We start from the raw sequence: 23,201 nt of genomic DNA on the forward strand, positions 1-23,201 counted from the left end.
TTACAGATTCGATTGATGTATTGCTCTTATCTGTACGATCAAAACTGAAAGTGTAATTTAAGTTCTTTTCGGGGTTATCAGGAGAAAATGACTCATAATGCGTTAATCGACTCGAGAGGGTTAAATGACTAAATCCAAAACCTTGTTCTAGGTGCAAAACTAATTTCTGGTGCATCTAATTCTCTTTGGTTTATTTAGTGTCTGTGTGTGGGTAGCAGTACAGAAACCCAGTACTAACAGCAGCAGGCAATGTTCCTGTCGAAGTGTTAGAAGGAATATCACAAATAAAATAGTTTCTGACACCAGTTTGCGAGTTAATTTTTAAAGCACACGTAGTTCAGTCAAGGACGGTTACAAGTCTGACCGATGAAGGCAGAAAATTTTGAAAGCTGATTCTTGGGTAAAAACGTGTTTTTTCTAAATTGAAGGGTGATCATTGGAAGTCTTAATACTGTTCACACTACCTCGATAGCCCAAAACAGATTGATGGTGGTGGGGGGGGAGTTGGGGGTTGGAACTACATAGAATTAATTTAGTTAGCTAATTTAATTAGCAATTAATTTACAAATGGTATTTTCTATACACTAACTTTACACCTAAACCTACCCTTCACAGATTAAAAAAAAAAAAAAACTTTCTGTATGATTTATAAGCCTTTGGAATTATACGTCCTACAAACTGCCCCCTTGACCGTATTCCTGCACGCTTGGCTAAAGATGTCTTTGACACTGTTGGGCCAAGCACTGTATCTTTGGTCAACAAATCTCTCAGCTCAGGGTGTTTACCATCTGTTTTTAAACATGCCATTGTACAACCACTACTAAAAAAGAATAACTTGGATCCTTCCATTTTGTCTAATTTTAGACCTATATCTAAACTTCCTTTTTTTATTGAAAGTCTTGGAGAGAGTTGTTTTTAAATAAACCTCAGTCATTTATCGATTAATTTAGTATTTATGAAAATTTTCAGTTTGGTTTTAAGCCCCTGTCACAGTACATGAGCTGTTCTTTTAAGAGTTTGTAATGATCTTCTTTTAACTGTGGACTCTGGTCACTGCTGTTTTAGTCCTTTTGGATTTGAATGCGGCCTTCGATTAGGACAACCATTCTATTCTTTTATCTATACTTGAACAGTGTGTCGGCATTAAGGGCATATTTTTCGTCATCTGCTGCCCCTCTTTTTTGTGGCATCCCCCAAGGGTCAGTATTGGGTCCTATGTTGTTTTCTTTGTATATGCTGCCCTTGGGGTAAATTTTTAGATAGCACAATATCACCTTCCACTGTTATGCAGATGATGTACAGATTTATTTGCCTGTCAAAACTAATGACAAAGCTCCATTTCTGTCATTACTTAAATGCCTGAGAGATTTAAAAATATGGTCGGATCAGAACTTTCCTTGTCTTAATGAAAATAAGACTGATATTGTTGTGTTTGGTCATCCTTGGGATTTAAGTGGTTGTGTAGATGCACTTGGTAATTTAGGTTTATATGTTCGTCCATTTACCAAGAATCTCGTTGTGATTTTTGACAGTGCTTTTAAATTTAAAAAACAGATTAGTTCTGTTGTAAAATCCAGTTTCTTTTAATTGAGACTTTTGGCTAAAGCCAAGCCCTACCTGCCACGTAAGGAGTTTGAAAGAGTAATTCATGCTTTTATAACATCTAGACTAGACTACTGTAACTCTTTATATGTTGGTCTGGATAAGTCATCTCAACGCTTACAGTTAGTCAAAAATGCAGCAGCTCGGCTTTTAACTGGGACCAAAAAGTATGAGCACATTACCCCTGTCCTAGCTTCACTACACTGGCTTCCTGTATGCTTCAGGATTGATTTCAAGATTTAATTGTTTGTTTTTAAGATTTTAAATGGGTTGGCGCCTGCGTATTTATCAGAGCTTTTACATGTCCACGCTGCCGTTAAAGCACTGAGGTCATCTAATCAGGTGCTCCTCAATGTTCCAAGAACCAGGTTAAAAAATAAAGGTGACCGAGCTTTTTCAGTGGTGGCACCTAATTTTTTATTTTTATTTTCTGGACATTGTTTAGCACTTCGGTCAACCATGGTTGTTTTTGAATGTGCTATATAAATAAATTGAACTGAACTGAACAGAGAGTGTCCATATAAATCACCTTAATGTTGTAATACCTATGTCATACCCATGTCACTATACAAATTTGTGTCCTTATAAATCACATGAACATGCACACACACGTTTGTTTCTTTGAATTGTGGGGACCTTTAATAGACTTCTATTACTTTTATACTGACCAAACAATGTATTTTATATACCCTAACACAACCCTGAGACTAAATCTACCATTTACAAAAAACCTGTTTGCATTGTTAAACTTTCAGATAAACATCATCTATTGTGTGAAATTTTCAAACACACATTAAACATAGGATTACTTAACAAATTGCTTTTTCTTCAAAAGTAACTACAATAAAAAATAAAATAAATAAGCTACTGCTCTAAACTACAGGGAGCCCTTTTACTGTAAGGTTATAATTAACAACAGTCCAGACTTAAATTCAATTACTATTTATTTTTAACTATAATAATAAACAATCAAATTAAAAATTGTATGCAAAATGTACATTTTAAAATGCAGTTTTTAAATTAACTTCAAACTATACAATTTATATTTGTTGTTGAAATAATCATTTACACCGTGGCTTTCATAACTTGCTTCATAAAAGTTTTATTTAAACACTGAATTAAAACATCACTAATAGGTAAAGTAAAATATAATGACTATGACTATATAGTCTAATATTTCTCTGAATGCTTTTCTCTAGACTTAATTTCTTTAGCAAATAAGAGCTGTAGACAATGATGACTTGTCTGAGCAAAATTAAATTCTAAAGTTTGTAAACTATTTTTATGATCTTTTCACAACTGAAACACTAATTTGAGCGATTGCACGAGACGTTCATTCATGTTTATTTTGTAAACTAGTAACTAGTACTATTAAACTATTATTAAAGAGGGAGGAATGATGACGTTCACTCATGCTCCACACTGCCGTTAGAACTGAGGCTTGTATTCAGGCTTTGTATCTGTCACACCAAAAAAGGAGAGCTCCAAAACGTCATGTATTGTCTGAATTTCCTGAAAAAATGGAATGATCTGTTCAGTACACATGCATACTGAACAAAAGACCTGCACCGAAAATGTTTGATACGAATATGTGTACCGTTACACCTAGGGATGTCAATGATTAATCAATGATTGATTAATTGTCGATAAGAGATGCAATCGATAAAAACTTGTCGTTGTTCGGTTAACCAATTTAATGTTGTGCTGCGTGCAGCTCATGTGCACTCAACACATGCGAGCGGCTGTGACGGTGACAGTATATAAACACATCATTATTCATTCACAATGTACAAATTAAGCTTTTAATGTGATTTAAACTTTAAAAGTACATTAAAATAGAAACAACACAAAAGTTCTTCAACATGCAAAGCAATAGAAATGTAGTAACTAAGTAATTTCCCCAGATAATTGTTTCATATTGTGCGCTTTGTAGGGCTGCGGGACACGGGACAGAAAGACTATCCTACAACTTGTTAATTCGTTCTTATGACTAATTAATTTGTGGCAAGTAGGGCTGCACGATTCTGGATAAATTGAGAATCACGATTTTTTGATCTCATATAGAGATCACGATTCTCCTACGATTCTTTATTATTATTATTATTACTATTAACATTATCATTATCACAAGTATATAAATTAATTATTTTATTTTGCAAGGATTCTTTAAATTGATCAAGTGTGACAAAGACATTTATAACAAAATATTTCTATTACACACAATTATTGTTCTTCTGAACTTTCTATCAAAGAAACCTGAAAAAAATCTACTCATCTGTTTTCAACATAATAATAATAATAATAATAATAATAATAATAATAATAATAATAATGTTTTTTTTGAACGGCAAAACAGCATATTAGAATGATTTCTGAAGATCATGTGACACTGAAGACTGGAGTAATGATGCTGAAAATACAGCTGCACACCACAGAAATAAATTACATTTTAAAATACATTCAAGTGAAAGCAGTTATTTTAAATGGTAAAAATATTTCAAAACTTTACTGTTTTTGCTGTACTTTGGATCAGATAAATATAGTTTGGTGAGCAGAAGAGACTTTAAAAAAAACATTACACATCTTATGGTTCAAAAACTTTTGACTGGTAGTGTAGCCTATATATAATATATTTAAAACCCCAGTTTTTTTTAATATTAGAATGATGAAAAAGTTGTTTAGATCACTGATTCAACGACTCACTCATAAACCTACTACACTTGTTTCATTTCTGGATGAATCAGCGTTTTTGAACGATTCTCTTGAATGAAAAATTAATTCATTGACAAATAAATTAAGACACTTGTCGCCACCTATTGGTGAAACAATGCAATCGACACAAACGTTATTTAAAGCGCAGTACTTTCAAAAGGGGATTTGTTATATTTTGATCGCTGCCATATAGACATCAATGTTTATATTTAAACTATAAACTTTATCCCAGTATTTCTGTGATAATATAAATGACTGTAAGACAGATATAATACTGTGTAGTTGAAAAGACTGTTTGTGAAGATGTTTCTTAACCAAACATGGTAAGAGCTCTCTCTGTGTCAGCGGCAGTGCGCGCACGGATTTGAATGATCCGGTAAGACTTTGTCAAAGGTTTAACAGACTCGGGCAATCGTTGTCTTTTAGAAATGAGATCGAGAGGGTGTCTGAATCGAGATCGCGATCTTTTAACGATTAATCGTGCAGCTCTAGTGGCAAGTGTCCATGTTTCATTAATTTTGTTCCCTAAATAACCCATGATTTAACTGAAATAAGGGAACAAATTAATAAATAGAACGAATTAAAACTTAATTCATTAAATCTTTCATTTCCCTTCCCATGTTTACATTCTCACAGTAAGAGATGCGAAAACAGTGATTAAAAGTGAAAGATAAAATAAACCAGAAAAATTAGATGGTTAGTCTGTGAAGATTTAGGGGGAAAAAAACAGTGACTAAATGTTATTGAATTTGTGGAAATTCGTGACCAACAAGAATAAAGCCACATAAATGAAAGACTATAGGATCGAACGGCATCCAGAGGCATGGTCGCGATCTAACATTTTACAGTTAACCTATTATTCCTCTAATAAACAAAGCTTTTATACCACACTTGTCATAATCAGAGCTTATAATTTGTAAATAAATAATTGTTGGATTCAAAACAGCAATTAATAGGTGCTGTGACCGACACTGACCATACGTTTTCCCAGAACGTTCAATGATGTCACTAAACGTTGACGCCATTGTTCACAAAACAATTTTTTTTTATTATGCGAAATATATCGGACTTAATTAAAATAACAGATTTAAAACAGAAGTGTGGGAGCGCTCCAGGAGTTCAAGGAAAAAATTGATGAATTGAAAAATTAATTTGTTTGCTTTATTTTACAAGAGCACAAATCTTCTGTTTTTATTGTGAGAGTTCACAAATGAAAGTAAACACTTTTGCGGAAAAAGTTTTTATTTATTTATTTATGTCTCAGCCGCTTTGATCGCGCCAGAGCCTGCCGCGCACACGTATTCCAGCAATTCAAACTTACATCGCAGTCTGTTAATTATCAAAATAAAATAGCCAACTAAACATTTAAAAGTTTACACTAGTCAGTTTAAATAGAAAATTGTATAGCGGTTCACTCTGCCAAGGACGTTTTTGCGCATATGAGGTGGATGAGCTTTTCCATCTATATGCAAAAACATGTAAAGTACAAGCCTAGTTTACATTCTAAATAATAGTTAAGCATTCAAATATAAACATTGCGAATATGGAAACATTTGGATTAGTGCCAAATGAGACATGAGCAATAGCCTCCAAATAAATCTAGCCAAGTGCTCGCGAGCCAAGTGCTCGCTCATCCTAGTATGCACGCACACACCCACTGTCACAATCTAATGCACTGTATGCCAGATTTTAAAAACAAATAAGCAGGGATGCATAAATTCAAAATCTGACATTTTCGAGAACAGAATCCAGCAGGTTCAAATTAAGTACTGGTCATAATAATCACATAAAAAGATTTAATGTGAGCAACAATGTGTTTTGCTGCAGCAGCGCCGATGGAAGAGGTTCACTTACCTCGCAGCACAGCCACATGCGCCACAGTTACGTTTGGGATAATTTCCTTTTAAATGCCATAATGTCAGTTGAAAACACTGCAACTGTTTTAAAATACAACAACAAGCACCACAAAACCATTTAAAGAGCCGCATTCAGCGGTCTCCGTGCTGGATAGGAACCTCAAATGTATGGCACACTCTCTTCATTTTATCAAATGATCATAATCACATCTATTCATTTTATAATCCTGCCACTAGCATTTTAATCAGACTAAAACCCCATTAATTCAAGTGAGAAAGTGTTTTGTGTGCGTGTGGCTTTTGCACATCCTTTCATGCTGGTGACCGCATGACAGGATGTAATAAATGCATTTTGCAACATTAAGGTTAATGATTAATTGATTAATTGATCGTTAATTTAAACAACGATGGATCATGGAAATGATCGAAATTTGACATCCTTAACTACACCCCTAGAAAGCATGTACTAAAATACTTCTGAATAACTCAAAATAACATAACTATTCAAATAAAACATTCAAAAACTAAAAAGTTCATAGACTACCAAAATGAAACAGTCATATATTATATCTAATGATATCTAAGTTATGATTAGCTAAGCCTCTTAAGCTCTTTATAGGGCTGTATTACATTATGAAACATTAACAAAACAATATAAACTGAAATGTGATTTCTGAAGGTCAGACTGAAGTGAAAACATGAGGAATGTTTCTAACAATATAATTATATAAAAAGATATGCAGAGCAACAGGTGCTACACACAGCAAGGAAAAACTCAAAGTTAGTTCTTCCTATAACTTCACAAAGGCTAGGAAGCCCAAGATTTTTGTTTAAATGTTTGATTATGCTAACACAGTAAAGTACTTATGCAGTGACCACACAGAAGTGTTAACATTGACTGACCAGCTCTCTGTGTACCGAAGGTAATGGCGAGCCTGGTCAGCAGATCCTCATTCTCGTAACGCTCTTCTTTGGCGACGACCCAAAAACAGCTCTCGGACATCTCCTGGGGGGAGATCTGCACAGAAACAGCAATCAAAGAAAAAACATCATCATGACACATCATGGGAGGTCAGGATGCTGGTGTTGCTAGGCAACATGAGGCATCTAAACAGTGAGGTGGTTTATGAAAAAGTAAAGAGGAAACCTATTCAAATATTCATACTGTGTTCTATTGCTGGTCTTTATTTTGTTCTCCTACATGATGTCAGTGTGTGTGACAGCTGAATGCAGCCCTTGAGAGGCTCATTCTCAGTCGTCTCAGAACATGAAAACACAGGGACGATATCTCCAGTCACACATTGCCACACACTGGCCACACGCACATTTAAGATACCCAGGGCTCCAGACTGCGACTAAAACTGTCGCATTTGAGATCAAATTATTTAATATGCAAGTGAAGTCTTTTGAAAGGCCTCTGGCAACTATATGTATTTACGCTATGACTTAAAAATTTGCATGAGAAGTCCTTTTTCCTGATTGTTTTGCATTATGTTCACATATTAAACTGAGACGATGTGCATCAAAGTTTTAGTGGTGGTGAAAAAACAGTGTTTCGAGCAGTCCTCATCTCCGCCGAATAGCGGCTTTGACGGCACACCTGCTAAACACAGCTCAGCTCAGAAAGATCGAAATGAAGGAGACGTTGCAAAGTAGGAGAAAAGCGGTGTCTATCTTGTGCACAAGTTGAACAAACTACAACAGGAAAAGCTGTCAGCTGTATGGACATTAACAAAACTGTTAACAATTCTCGTTTACAGTGGGTACGGAAAGTATTCAGACCCCCTTAAATTTTTCACTCTTTGTTATATTGCAGCCATTTGCTAAAATCATTTAAATTATTTTTTTTTTCCTCAAAGTACACACAGCAACCCATATTGACAGCAAAACACAGAATTGTTGACATTTTTGCAGATTTATTAAAAAAGAAAAACTGAAATATCACATGGTCCTATAAGTATTCAGATCCTTTGCTGTAGACCTCGGACTGGGCCGAAGGTTCACCTTCCAACGAGACAATGACCCTAAGCACACAGCTAAAATAACAAAGGAGTGGCTTCACATCAACTCCGTGACTGTTCTTGAATGGCCCAGCCAGAGCCCTGACTTAAACCCAATTGAGCATCTCTGGAGAGACCTGAAAATGGCTGTCCACCAACATTTACCATCCAACCTGACAAAACTGGAGAGGATCTGCAAGGAGGAATGGCAGAGCATCCCCAAATCCAGGTGTGAAAAACTTGTTGCATCATTCCCAACAAGACTCATGAATGTATAAGATCAAAAGGGTGCTTCTACTAAACACTGTTAAGTAGAAGAAAAACTATTTCAGTTTTTCTTTTTTAATGATGTGCAAAAATGTCAACAATTCTTAGTTTTTTCTGTAAATATGGGGTGTTGTGTGTACAAAAATTAAATTAAATGTTTTTAGCAAATGGTTGCAATTTAACAGAGTGAAAAATGTAAGGGGGTCTGAATACTTTTCGTACCCACTGTATAATCATCATTACTAATATGGATTTTGTTATCAAGATCTTAGACTATATAATGTGTTCTGTTAATGCGTGAACTTCATATTATTTGTAGTGCAATTGCATTCCAGTAACCACAATAAGCCTTGTGCTTGGTCACTTTGTAATAAAAGTTTCAGCTTTAAAATTATGGCTAAATTCATAACGAAATGAATGTGCGATCGCTTTAGCACCTCTGTTCAAGTGTCAAATGAACTTATTATATATTTACAATACATTATACCATTATATCTAAGCAGTACAGTACAGTACTACTTAATGAATGTCTCATGCAATTGCTCATTCTGTGTCAAACTGCAGAAAATGTGTAAAGCTTGTAATTATTGCCACGTAACAATACATTTACCTCAGAAAAACCATTCGGTGTACATAGGCTCATCAGTCAGCTAGAAAAGGAACTATAAAGAGGAGCATTTTGCTAAATTGATGTGCTATTGCTAGTGTTGTCACGGTACCAAAATTTCAGTATTCGGTACCGATACCAGTGAAAATCCACAGTTCTCAGTAACAATTTCAGTACCAAAGCAAAAATATGCTAATAAAAAAAACACACTCTTTATCACTAAAAATAAAAAGCAATGCCATTCTTTAAACTTATTTACAATTGTGTTTAAAGTTTTTCTACAAGTAATATAATTATGAAAAACAGTAAACAAGTTTCATGCAAATTTATTTTTTCTTTTAATCAATGAAATTTAAGCTTTTTGTTTTGGTAAATAAAGGGGATTTGCTATTAAAATTAAAACATGGAAGAAATATTGTGTGGTTTATTTCTTTAAAAAGTTTTATTAATTTTTTTCAACAGTAGTAGCAGTTTCACATACATTCTACTAAATAATAGTAATGTTTTTAGCACAATGCCTTTATGTAAAAATCTACTTTTATTTTGACGGGTTACCATGAATACCTTGACACTGTTGACTGGTTTTACTCAAATGAAATGGTAAAATGCTTGTGAAGTGACTCTGGTGATGTTGTTTATATATATATATATATATATATATATATATATATATATATATATATATATATATATATATATATATATATATATATATATATATACGTCCTCATTGAGTAAACAAACCCGCACGTCTCTGCCATTCATTCATTCACAAGGAGATGCGCAGAACATGCAGGATTCATATTTCAACCAACTTTTGCGGCTTAACATTTACAGATACTGGTCCATATGGAGATTTGATTTGATTAATTAATGCTAATTTGATCAATTCCGTGACTGTCCATATTAAAATGTAAGTTTCATTTTCATGACTGTATTTTGAAGACTGCTTCCGGTGAGAGTAGCCTACAATGCCGGTGTCCGTTTATATAAAGTGGGGGAGCTCAAACTTTGCAAGGACAGACTGGCATTTCTGACTCACAGCCTGTAAAGACGTTTACATATTTAAATTTGCAACTTATGATTCAAACGCGAGTTTTAAGCAGTGCAGAGTTGGCGCTTACTGCTTGTCGTTTCTCCGATCACAACTGCAGACATGGTTTTCTGTTTATGCAGAGTTAAGAGTTAAGACTACAAACAGCGTCTTAGTGGTATTCTAAGATCTAATACGGTAGTTTGAAAGGAAGCCATGTTACATTGGCGGAGAGTAGAGCATTGTGAGATGATCAGTTTAATGGAGTCTTCTTGTTGAGATAAAGACTGAAAGGGTAATCAATGCGGCCGGCTGCATTAATGAACAGACTTCACACTCCTGCCAAATACCTGAGCCAATAACAGCTCTTCAAATCTGCTCCATGAGGACATGTTCAAAGAAATCAAACAATCAGGAATGGACTGAACATGAGCCTTAAGAGTAGCGTCTCAGTGGGAGCGATTAACCCATGTTTCCAACAGTGTGTGTGATTATGCGAACATTCTCTGCTACGTCCAGCTCTTCTGACGGGCACAGGGTGGCATGTTCCCCATGATGCACCAGCTGCCTCGTCTTTAGCTTTGTGAGCTGCAAAGCTCTAGTTAATGAGTGATAAAAGTCTTGGGTCAGGAACCATGAATATTGTATGGTGTCAGTTTCTCAAGCAGCTGTTTGAAAGAGCTTCTTTGTGTCCTCCTAATGGCTAATTACAAACAGGTTTTGGATGAAATGGAGCATATGGCAGATTCTTTAAAAACATCTGTATGATGGTGGCAAAAAGGACAGAGATTAAATATTAACTGGAATGTTATAAACTAACACAACTAAGAAGACATCATACCACAACATCTGCCTAGAAATGAGAGCAGGCAGTCACACAGTAAAGTGTAATCCTTCACAACGGAGCAACATTTGCTTTAATGACGTTTGGCAAGAAAGAAAATAACTTTCCTTCAGTTACTTCACGAACATCTGTCGTTTCACGCTGTTGTCGCCAACACATTTAAGTTCCAAAGTAAGATTCTGTCCCACCGTGGATTGAGTGAAGTTAAAGACTAAAATGTTACCTTGGACCAGTTGAGGCGCTTCATGGAAGCCTCTGGTTTGAATTCCTTCTTGGGTTTTAGGCCAAAAGGCAACATGTGTTGGATAGAGAAGGATGTCAATCCGCCTAGTCCCAACGGAGGAGGAGGGGGTGGAGGCATCCCAGGCATGGAGGCACAGCCAGGAGGAGGTGGTGGAGGTGGAGGCGGTGGCGGACATGGAACTCCTGGAACAGGTGGAGGAGGAGGTGCAGCAGGTGGACATGAGGAAGAGGCAGTTGAAGACAAGCCCGAGACAGATTGAACTGAAGGTAAAACCACTGGAACAGCTCCGAACTATGAAAATAAGAGACAAAAAGTGACAAACAGCAAATACATGCTATGCATTAATCAGTTGCTTTTTCTTTAAAATATATTCTACTGTTCAAAAGCTTGCTAGTGAGATGTTTTTTTTTTCCCTGTTTTTTTAAATAAATCCCTTAGGCTCACCAAGGCTGTATTTATTTAATCAAAAAATACAATAGAAACAGTAATATTGCCTAATAATATTATCACAATTTAAAATTCCTGTGATGACAAAATTACATACACACACACACACACACACATACATACACACACAATATATATATATATATATATATATATATATATATATATATTCATGTGAAATAGTTCACCCTTTTGAATTCCATGGTATGCTGTATCAGGGAATAGTTATATATATATATATATATATATATATATATATATATATATATATATATATATATATATATATATATATATATATATATATATATATATATATATATATATATATATATATATATATATATATATATATAAATAATAATAATAATAATAAATTCTGTTCCTTGGCAGGTCTTACATTTTGGAAACTAAACCCTCACATGAACAACACAAGACTTATTGCTGTGTTATCATTTACCAAAAATAATGCCAAAATGGGAAACCCATTTTAATTCACAAGTGGAAGACATTCAAACAGACCCCAGTCCTCCCAGGAGTGGACATCCCAGCAGATTAACCCCTAGATCAGACCATTTAATGCTTAGAGAAATGGCAGAAAACCCAAGAACTTCACTGCAGACTCTATAGATGCCTCAGTTAACATCTTAAATTATAAAGTTCATGAAAGTACAGTTAGAAAAATATGGGACAAGTATGGCATGTTTAGAAGGCTTGCCAGAAGAAATCCTCTTCTATCTAAAAAAATATGGTTGTATATTTTAAGTTTACAAAGTTGCATCTGAACAAACCATAAGACTTCTAGAACAATGTCCTTTGAACAGACGAGACCAAAGTCGAGAGGTTTGGTCATAATGCACAGCGCCACAATTGGTGAAAACCTAAAGAGCATATCAGCACAAACACCTCATATTAAAAGTCACACATGCTGGTGGAGGGCTGATTATTTTGTGCTTGTTTTGTAGCCACAGGACCTGTGCACCCCACAGTCGTTGATTCGACCATGAACTCATCTGTATACCAAAGTATTCTATCCCTGTAAGGCTCACTGTTCTAATACTGCATCACTTTTAGCTTGACTAAAATAAAGCTGCTTTTTTTTCTTCTTCTTCTTTTTTTAAGACCACATTTACACCACTAATGGGTCCTATTCTTCAGCCTTGCAATTCTATTAGATGCCAGATTTAAAAAATAGGCCTATTTACCTGTCAATAAAAAAAGTAAAAAAAAAAATCACACAACCTGCGAACTTCCCTTGAAGAACATCATCTTGTTTTACTGGACTTGATAAATCTACCTTCAAGTAAGAAACATGCCTATAATATGTGTTTTTGTGATTATAAATAAGTGTAGATCATGTAAATATTAAGGTATTGTTGAATGCATTGATCATTTTAGAATTTTTGTAATTTTGTGTTGTAATTTTGTTGTAATTTTGCAACTTTGGGTTAAAGGGGTGGCTAAATTTGCCTGTGCAAACTTACTGATTTTGATCATTCACTCGATCATTTCAAGTTTTGAAACATCTTTTTGTTAACATTTTGAGATTTAATAAAGATTTTATGATTATTAATTGATAAGGAAAGTGGGGGTATAAGTGCTATGAAATCTATCAGACAGTATTGTGTGACTTCTATGAATGGGTGAATTCTTTTCAAATGTGTAAGTATGTTTGGGATCAATTTGCCTGGACAATAATCTTTTTTTTTTTTTTTTTTTCTTCATTTCAGAATGCTATCAGCCAAGAAATACCGTGTTCAACATACGTGTAAGATACATCACTGGTGTTGTCACAAGAGAAGAAAGGGTAACAGTCAAGTAATGAAGAATATTTCAGTTAATTATGAAATATAATCAAAACATTTATTTTTTTGATCATCATTGTATGATTTTTAGTGTGTATAAATATATAGACTATTGTAATGGGGTTACTGAACCTTAAGATGTTCTCTACATTTGTTCAGACAGTGATTAAAATCACTGAAATTCTGCTACCCAGAGCGCCCACCGTTGCACCGCTAAAATGTAAAAAATGTAAAAACGTATATTTCTGTATCAGAGGCCACCTACAACATTTAAAAAGGTGAATTTATTTTTTATTTGGGTCTTTGTACGGCTAGAGTCAAATGTGATGCCATTTGATCCGACAGCTAAAGCTTGGCCAAAACTGGTCCATGCAACATGATACCAAGCATACAAGCAAATCTACAACATAACGGCTGAGAAGTAGCCCTGTCAAAGTCCAGAGCTATCCTGACTGAAATGCTGTGGAGAGAGTTGTGCTTAAACAAATACCCACAAGCCTAAAAAAACTGGAGCAACTTTGTAAAGAAGAGTGGGCCAAAGTTCCTCCAGAAGGATGTGAGAGACTGATAAAGCCATATAGAAAATGATTACTTCAAGTTATTGCCACTAAAAGTGGAACTGCAGGCAACTGAATAACTTAGGGTGTCCTAAGTTTGTCACACATGGCTTTTCCATCTTGGCTTTACTTTTGTTAAATAAATAATGGTATGGAGCAATATGTCATGTGATGTTGTTCATCAGAGGATTTATTTTTGTTATTTTAAGTCCTGCTTTCTTACTGACCCCAAACTTTTGAACAGCATGGGGATAAAAAAGAAAGTGAAAAGAGAAAATTAAAGAAAAGCAATAAAGAAGAAAACGAACAGAAAACAGCCAACACGGCAATGAAAGAAAATAAAGGGGACTTGGAAGTGGATTTATGCTAATATTTTAGCCAGTGAGTTAATATATGGACCAAAAATGTACTCAAGCTTCTAAAAGCAGGTCTAAATCCTGCTGGCTACAGTAGCAGTGTACTTTCTGGGTGATGAAGTGATGGAGTGGTTAAGGTTCAGTAAATAGAAAGTTCCCAGGTCTAAGTCTTTAAACCCTACGTAACTCCAGAGGAATCGTCCTTGCAATAAGCTCATAGCATTCTTATGGCAATATCAAATGAAAATTGAGGAAGCAAATAAAATAAAAAGATCCTATGAGGTGTACGGTTACATTTGAGTACAACAGAGACATACAATTAGGGTTGCCAACCATCCCATATTAGCCGGCACGTCCTGTATATTGGGCTTAATTTATGTGTCCCATACATGACCTCCCTTGTCCCGTTTCTTGACTGCTAACCACTGACTGATACACAGCAGCAATGCCGATCACTTGAGAATGACCACAGACACCTGTCATCATCCAATCACAGCCCCCTCACGCATTATAGCCTACATTAAATTAAACCGAAATCGTTAACTTAACTGCTCCGGGCTGGTTGCCCCCACCTCACAGCAAGTGGTGCTCGCGCTAATGACATTTCCATCCGGGTTTTGACTTCTGTAAATCAGTTTTGGCAAATAAAAACAACAAACAATGTCCAAGATCCTGCCGTGCAAGAAAACATGAAATCTGTCTGAGACGTGATCAATTAGGGAAGGGTGTCTTTCACTACTGTAATGTATTAAATCTATAAGCTGTTTTTAATTGGAAAAAGTGCATTTTCATATATACTTATATATACTAAAAATATGTATCTATTACAACAATGGTATTACATAAAATAATGGTTCTCGGTTTAAATATACTTTAAAATATAATGTATTTCTGTGATGCAAAGCTGAATTTTGAACACCATTACTCCAGTATTCAGTTTCCCATGATCCTTCAGAGATCATTGTAATATGCTTATTTATTGTCAATTTTGGAAACAGTTGCTGCTTAAAAAAAAAATTAAATAAATAAATATATATATATATATATATATATATATATATATATATATATATATATATATATATATATATATATATATATATATATATATATATATTATTATTATTATTATTATTATTATTATTATTACCCTTTACACTTTAACAATACATTACTATTCAAAAGTTTTGGGTCGGTATCTTTTCTCTTTTTTTAATAAATTAATACTTTACTCAACAAGGACGTGTTCAATTAATAAAAAGAAATAGTAAAGAATTATATTGTTAGAAAATATTTATTTTTTGATAAGTGTTTGTTCATCAATAAATCCTGAAAAAAGCACCCCCCCCCCCCCCCCAAAAAAAAGGAATAAAAAAAATGTGTATTAGTTTGCATGCATTTGAGCCTATCAAACTAAATGTGTATGTTTGAATATGATACAGTTTTTTAAATTTCTCCAAATTTGTCTAATTAATTGCCATGCATTTCCAAACATTCCCATAAATTCCTATAAATTACTGGTAAATTTCAAACTTGGAATATTTCCAAAAGGTTTTCATAGAAAGTTTCTGGAAAACATCCGAAAATGTACCGCCCCTTTGCAACCCTAATTCATACCATTCATCCTGAATGGCAAACAGCTACAAGAGTTGGGGTGGGGGAATCACTGAACTAGTAGGTGTGTTCTAATTCAAACTGTGCACATCCCAGCCTCTAGATAATTCACAGGCTAAGAGTCAGCATGACTGACGCTTCTGCACATGTGGAGAATTGACTGGGTGATTATGTTTTGCGTTGCTGCAAACGATCGCACCCCAAAGAGATGGATCAGCTTAACTGCCTGCACTCCAAACTTTCACTTCGCTCACTGGCCACCATTATTTAACAATTGATCTGATCTATTGATGATAGCCCAGTGAGCCAAAAAGCAATTGATCAAACAAACTGTTCAGTTGATGCCCTATTTGTCATTTCATTGTGAGGGGTTCAGATCCGTAAAAAAAAAAAAAAAAAGTCTTGAATCTGAGGACCAAGTGGAGAAGAGGGGTACAGGCATAAAGCTGGCCAAGAACAACAATAAATGTGCAGGAGTGTCACAGCTTTCATGGTAATACAGCAGGTTAATTTAATGCAGACATAAGTCCAAAAACATACAAATACAACCAATATATGATTGAAAATATAAACCAATGCAGAGTGCTAAAAAACCTGATGTGTCACTTTTTTTTTTTTAAAAGACTTTGACTCTGGTTTATTGATTAAATATGGAGTAGCTAAGAACAGGGGTTTAGAGCAGTATGCCTCTCTTATAGCAGCTGTTCAGGGTGAACCAGAGACAACATTAGGGCAGACTGTGCCAGTCTCTATTAGACAAAAAACGTAAAAGCTGTAAACAAGTTTGATGTCAGCTGTGTTGTAGGGCCGAGCAACTCTTTAAAGATGGAATAATGTGAGGAAATAGGGTAATGGTCATGGTAACAAGGCTCGAAATTGGTCGCATTTTGGTTGCATATATTTGTTGTCGTGCGACCTGTTTTCATTTCTCTAAAAACATGTGCTTTCTGAGTGTTGATACGGTGACCTGTCTGCCGTTGTATGAAACTTTTATGGAGCCAAAAGAGTCTCAATAAAGATAAATCCACACACATAATTCATAAATACACACACAGGATTCACAAATGCACACACAAAATTTAAAAAGCACAGAAGATTCACAAATGCATACAAAATTCAGAAATACACACAAAATTCAGAAATACACACACAATTCAGAAATGCAAACAACATTTACAAATGCACTCAAGATTCACAAATGCACAGGACAAGATTCAGAAATGTATTTCTGATGCACACACACATATATCTTGATTTACAAACTGCTTGCGGTCTGTGAACTTCACAGCATTTGTGTGTGAATTTTGAGACTCCCCTGACTTGGCTCGACACACACTTTTTTCAAACAGGGAATGATCTGCAACCAATCAGATATCTCCCTTGTTTTAGCCAATCACAAGAATGCACCCCACGGGGGGGATTGTTTACTTATAAGCCAATCAGCGAACGACTCACTTTCCTCAGTGAACGATTCACTTTCCTCACGCAGCGAACGACTCACTTTCCTCAGCGAACGACTCACTTACCTCACGCATCCGGCGACTCACTTTACACAGCCGGACACCCACTTGCGCAGCAGGAGACTCACTTTGCGCAGCCGGAGAGTCACTTTCCTCTGGCAGCGAACGACTCACTTTCCTCACAAGTCACACAGCGAATGACTCCCTTTCCTCAGCGAACGATTCACTTTCCTCACGCAGCGAAGATGAGCGAATTATTCACTTTCCTGACGCAGCAAATTACTCACTTTCCTCATCGAACGATTCACTTTCCTCACGAGTTACGCAGCGAACGATTCACTTTCCTCACACAGCGAAGTTGAGCGAATTATTCACTTTCCTGACGCAGCGATCAATTCCCTTTCATCAGAGAACGATTCACTTTCCTCACGCAGCAAATGACTCACTTTCCTCATCAAACGATTCACTTTCCTCACGAGTCACGCAGCAAACGACTCACTTTCCTCACACAGCGATCAACTCACTTTCCTCAGCGAACGACTCACTTTTCTCACGCAGCCAGCGACTCACTTTGCGCAGCTGGAGAGTCACTTTCCTCTCATAGCAGCGGACCACTGACTCTTTCTTCATGTAGGGACCAAATATTATAATTAAAGTGACTTCTATATTGCATCCAAAAGAATATTTAGATATATTTAAATATTCAAAAAGGTGTAAAAAAGGTGTATTTTTTTTTTACTTTCATTAAAATATTTCAATAAAATGAAATAATTGCCTATTGCAATTTATGAATCCATGGTTAACTTTATTTCTGCAGTCACTGGGCTATATGTATTGAGACATTTTTAAATTTATATTTTGAAAAAAATAATAAAAAATAAACCTGAATTGTAATCTAAACATCTGTATTTTCATACAATTTCATAAATAAGTAGGCTATAATATGCCGCACCACAGGCATATCGCGCTCTGTGAATGCGTTCATGTGATTGGCTTATAAGTAAACAATCCCCCACGTGGAGTGCGTTCTTGTGATTGGCTAAAAGAAGGGAAATATCTGATTGGTTGCAGATCATTCCCTGTTTAAAAAAAAAGCATTTGTGTGTCGAGTCAAGTAAGGGGAGTCTCAAAATTCACACACAAATGCTGTGTTCACAGACCGCAGGCAGTTTCAAGATATGTGTGTGTGTGCATCAGAAATACATTTCTGAATCTTGTCCTGTGCATTTGTGAATCTTGAGTGCATTTGTAAATGTTGTTAGCATTTCTGAATTGTGTGTGTATTTCTGAATTGTGTGTGCATTTGTGCATCCTGTGTGTGTATTTTTGAATCATGTGTGTGCATGTATGAATCCTGTGTGTGCATATGTGAATTTAGTGTGTGCATTTATCTTTATTGAGACTCTTTTGGCTCCATAAACATTAGGCTACATAACCTATTAAACTTAATCTTTACATAATGCAGATTTTAGATTGGTTAAAATTGGCTGTCAATCACCCAGTCTCTGCTTTCCGCTGTCAGGTAACAGGGCGCTAACTACTGCGGAGAAATAAAATTAAGCACAGACAGATTTCTTTAGTGAACCACCTAAAGTTAAAAATAATGGTGCTAGTGATAGCGATCATGTGGTGAATGTTGATCCACCAGCTGAACAGAAGGTGTACAGTTTTTGGAGAGAATGGTTGAAAGTCTTTGTGTGGCTCTGCTGTGAAAATGGTTCTATGCACTGCATTCGCTATAAAGACTGCCACCGAATTTACACATTTCATAAATGTTGTTTTTTGATGTGCGGTTTAAAATTATCAAGTATATTTTGCAAAATCCATACATCTGCCGATATTCTTTGTGTATATTATAGTACAGTGCCCGTCAAAAGTTGGAACACTTTCCAATTATTTTGTCCTTTTCATCTCAGTTTTTATTATTAATTTAAAATGAGACAAATCTGCTATTATTTTAATCTCCAATCTATTATTTATTATTTGTAACACTGCGTTACAATGTGCTATAATGACATTAGTGATGTAATTTACACTATTTACTTTAATTTTAATGAGAAACAGATATGTTACAATGTACTCCACCTACGGGGCATGTTGTCAAATTTAACTTCCATTTTTTGAAGGTAAAACAAAGACATATACACTGTAATTATGGAACAAAGTGACATATTTGTACTAGTCAAGTTTAAAATAGCTGTGGATAAAAAAAATATATTCTGAACCCCATGTGAATTTACACAAACTGAGAGAGTCAAAAAATATTACTTTGTGCCCCGCTCTTCCCTACCGCTGTAAACAAATACATTAAGAAATGTAAAGAATGCTTGAATGCTGCTGCCAGAACAAGAGACCTACTTACTGAAGTGAAAGTGTTGATTGGTGTCACTATCTCGCGAACATGCCAGCAGATCTCCACCAAATTCAGGGGATCTCTTCAGGTCAAGGAGCCCTCTGGAACGCCACCCTCCATGTGTCGGTAGCCCCCGGGATCGTTAAATCAGTCGACGCCGGACCACAAATTTAAACACCCGTAACTCCCGAATGCGGGGGCTATCAACACGGCGATGGTTTCATTAGACATAGACTCGATATGAATTCGAGAAGAGCTGAAGGGATCCCCCGAATTGGTATGAATTTGGCGCGCCTTTACAGAGCTATGGCCGTTTAAAGTTTCAATGGTTTCCCATAGACTTAAGCTTTAAAGCGTTTTATCTAGGTCACCAGTAGCAAAAATTTTATCTGCATTATATGTTCTGTAAAAAAATAAATAAAAACTGTTCATATCGGCAGCATATCTGTGCCATATTTGCCGTTAGTGATATATCAGTGACAGGCTCATATCGGCTGATAATATTGGCAAAACGATATATCGGTTATGATATATGCAAATGCTGAATTCTGAAAGAAAAATAATTGAACAAACAGAAACCAGAAGGAGAGAAAGAACTAAAACAACAGTGAGAAAAGAAAGAGAAGGGAATCCCAGCAGAAGTGGCCAAAAAAAGAGAAAGAAAAGCATAGGTACCTGGTTTCTATAAGCCTGAAGTTCAGCTTCCAGCTCATTGATCTTCTCTTCTCTTTTCAATAGCTGGGCTTGAGCCTCCTGTCTGCCCAGAAACTCCTCATCAAACTTGAAAACAAAAATTATAATCAACAGAGATGACAAAAACACACACAAAAACATAACCATTAATCTACTAATGTTTCAATGCTGCTTAAATGTCTTTTTTCTGTTAGCATTATGTACTGAGGCAGAACACTAATTATTGAAATTAAAGATAATTACACTAGTATGACACAAATAGAAAACACAATCAAGGACTATAAAAACAGTTACTTAAAGGGGTCAATATGATGCAATTAAAACATTTATTTCTTTTTGGACTGTAACAAGCTCTTGGTGCATAAATAAATCTTTTGCTAAGTTGCTAAGACTAAAGGCTCAAATCCAAAGAGATATTCTTAATAAAAAATTAGGAGTTAACCATGGCTCATTCTAACACGCCCCCACGTCTAAGGCATGATGTGGGAAGATTTGCATAACGACGCCCAAATGTTCACGTAAAGAAAGATAGCGTAACTATTATTCTTGCTGTTGTCACTGCCGTTATGTCATGGAGTCATTGTGTTTTACATTGTGAAAGCAAAACTACTTTGTTTGGCCTTCCAAAAGAGGACACAACTAGAAATCAGTGGATAAAAGTTCTATTTACAACACTGTTCCGGAACAGTTCAACCCAAATATTCAGATATATGCAACGCATTTTAGGGAGGACAGTCTGGCGCTTCTGACTCAAAGCCTGGAAGTATGTTTATATATTTAAAGAATATGCCACTGATGATTCAAACGCGAGTTTTAAGCAGTGCAGACCAGCGTTTGTTTGTCATTTCTCTGATCACAAATGCAGACATGGTTTTATGCAGTGTGATAAGCTTCAACACATAAAAAGGGGTATAGAGGAGCAACAATAATGTACATTATGTGAAAAATAATGTGTTTTTTAACCTTAAACCACATAAACACTGTATTAAACCAAATACACAAAATAATGTTAATTTTTGCGGTCATATGACCCATTTAAGCAAATCTGCATTAAATAAGCACGACACATTTTCTAAAACAGATATTACGGACACCAAACAGTGTACTGAAACATACCACACAACCTTTTATCACACAAAACTAGCCTTCACAAAAAAGTTTTACTTCCTAAAAAATGTCTGACATAAATGTTAGTGCCAATGCTGCAAAAAATAAATAAACAGTACACTTTAGTATGACTAGTCGACCATCCTAAACCAACAAGCTCAGCTAAGATGATTTAATTCATTAAGTTCATTTCTTAGATGTAAAGCCATAAAAAGCATTTCTGCTAGTTTTAAAAGTTATCTAGTTATCTGCAAATTATGTAGTTAAAAAGCTATGGTTCAGTATGTATAGATCTGTTGCCCTCGACCACGTACATTTCGGCCCACTAGTAAAAACGAACGCTCCCAACAATCAATACCTTTTTAATCTCAGAATACTGTTAATTACAAATGGCTGTTTGAACGATTTCAAGTAATCTTGCTTTAATTAAAGAAAGCTAAATGGTGCGGTCATGAATGGTCTTCAAAGGCGGCATACTTCATTAGAGGAGCCAGAGTAAGAAGAAAGAAACCAAAAACAAGGGTGGGGTGGAAGATAAAGAGGAGGGAAAGAAAGGGCACTTGCCTTTTGAGCCAACTCTGAGGCCCTCTGTTCACACTCCTCAGCCCTGGCTTTATCCACACACACATCTGCAGAGAAAGCATGGGGAAATTAACCATTTCAGTTTGAAGTAAACAAACTAACTAGCTCAAATAGAAAGCAGACACACCTATCAGGTGATTGAAGTCCACATCCAGACGCTTGCGGTAGGCAAAGTCAGGATCTGTGCCGCTACGATGGAGGACGATTTGAGAGACACACTCCTCTATGATCTTGAAATACTGAGGCCTGGAAGACAGAGAACAAGAAAGAATAAGAGAGAGCAAAGAGGAAAGAAAACCCAATGCACTGTATTATCTTTTTGAGAATACTGTACCACTGACTCAGGCACAAAATTAGAAAAATTGTTAAATTAACTCTAAATCTTCTGGCAGTAGTGATACTGGCTTATACAAGCTAATAACTGGTGCAATGAAAATGACTGAGTCCTTTAAATCTGCGATGCTGCTCGACACTTACATAAAAGGGAAAGAGAGACATAAAAATGGAGAGGCATATGGAGAGAGACATAACAAAAGTGAGAAGGGATGACGTACGAGATACTGTAGAGTGAACTCAGCCGCATTTTAAAGTATCATTTATAACTGCAGCCAGGCAATTAGGAGTCTGGCTTTTCTATCTCTGTTACATATATAGTTATATATTTGAATTAAAAAAACTGAACTAAACAGTGAATTATAAACGGTGTTGACATGTTTAATAAATCTTGTCTTTGTGGCACAATACAGAATTTGAGTCTTTTTTTTTTTTTTTATGAGTGAAATTAGCAAAGGTTTGGAGGATAAAGCGGAAAGAATTAAGATCAGTCAGGCTGAGGGGATGCTCTTTGATCTGAAGTTATCATTCTGACCTTTTACAGTCATCATTTCTACATGGTACTGTGAAGTTGATGCCCGAAATACAGCACAATAGTTTCTACAATTAAATTATAATCATTAAAATTAAAATCTGTATTCTATTGCCATTAATCACGTTAACTAATTTATAAACTTGACTACAGCACAAATAAAGTGGCCAAATCAACCACATAGTGGAATCTCCAAC

The 23,201-nt window shown here is 35.5% G+C and overlaps 1 protein-coding gene across 1 annotated transcript in view; it reads right to left on the minus strand.

Moving 5' to 3' along the window:
* Nucleotides 1-23,201, minus strand: part of LOC127968161 (protein diaphanous homolog 3-like) — a 331,343-nt gene that overhangs the window by 158,802 nt on the left and 149,340 nt on the right. Inside the window, exons 12-16 of the mRNA XM_052569110.1 lie at nt 22,267-22,385; nt 22,122-22,186; nt 20,433-20,537; nt 11,145-11,456; nt 7,074-7,188 (exon numbers count right to left, since the gene is read on the minus strand). Coding sequence (XP_052425070.1) covers nt 7,074-7,188; nt 11,145-11,456; nt 20,433-20,537; nt 22,122-22,186; nt 22,267-22,385 — 716 coding nt within the window. The remainder of the gene's footprint in view (nt 1-7,073; nt 7,189-11,144; nt 11,457-20,432; nt 20,538-22,121; nt 22,187-22,266; nt 22,386-23,201) is intronic.

Source organism: Carassius gibelio, chromosome B11, assembly GCF_023724105.1.
Source record: "Carassius gibelio isolate Cgi1373 ecotype wild population from Czech Republic chromosome B11, carGib1.2-hapl.c, whole genome shotgun sequence".
In the NCBI taxonomy this organism is placed as follows: domain Eukaryota; kingdom Metazoa; phylum Chordata; class Actinopteri; order Cypriniformes; family Cyprinidae; genus Carassius; species Carassius gibelio.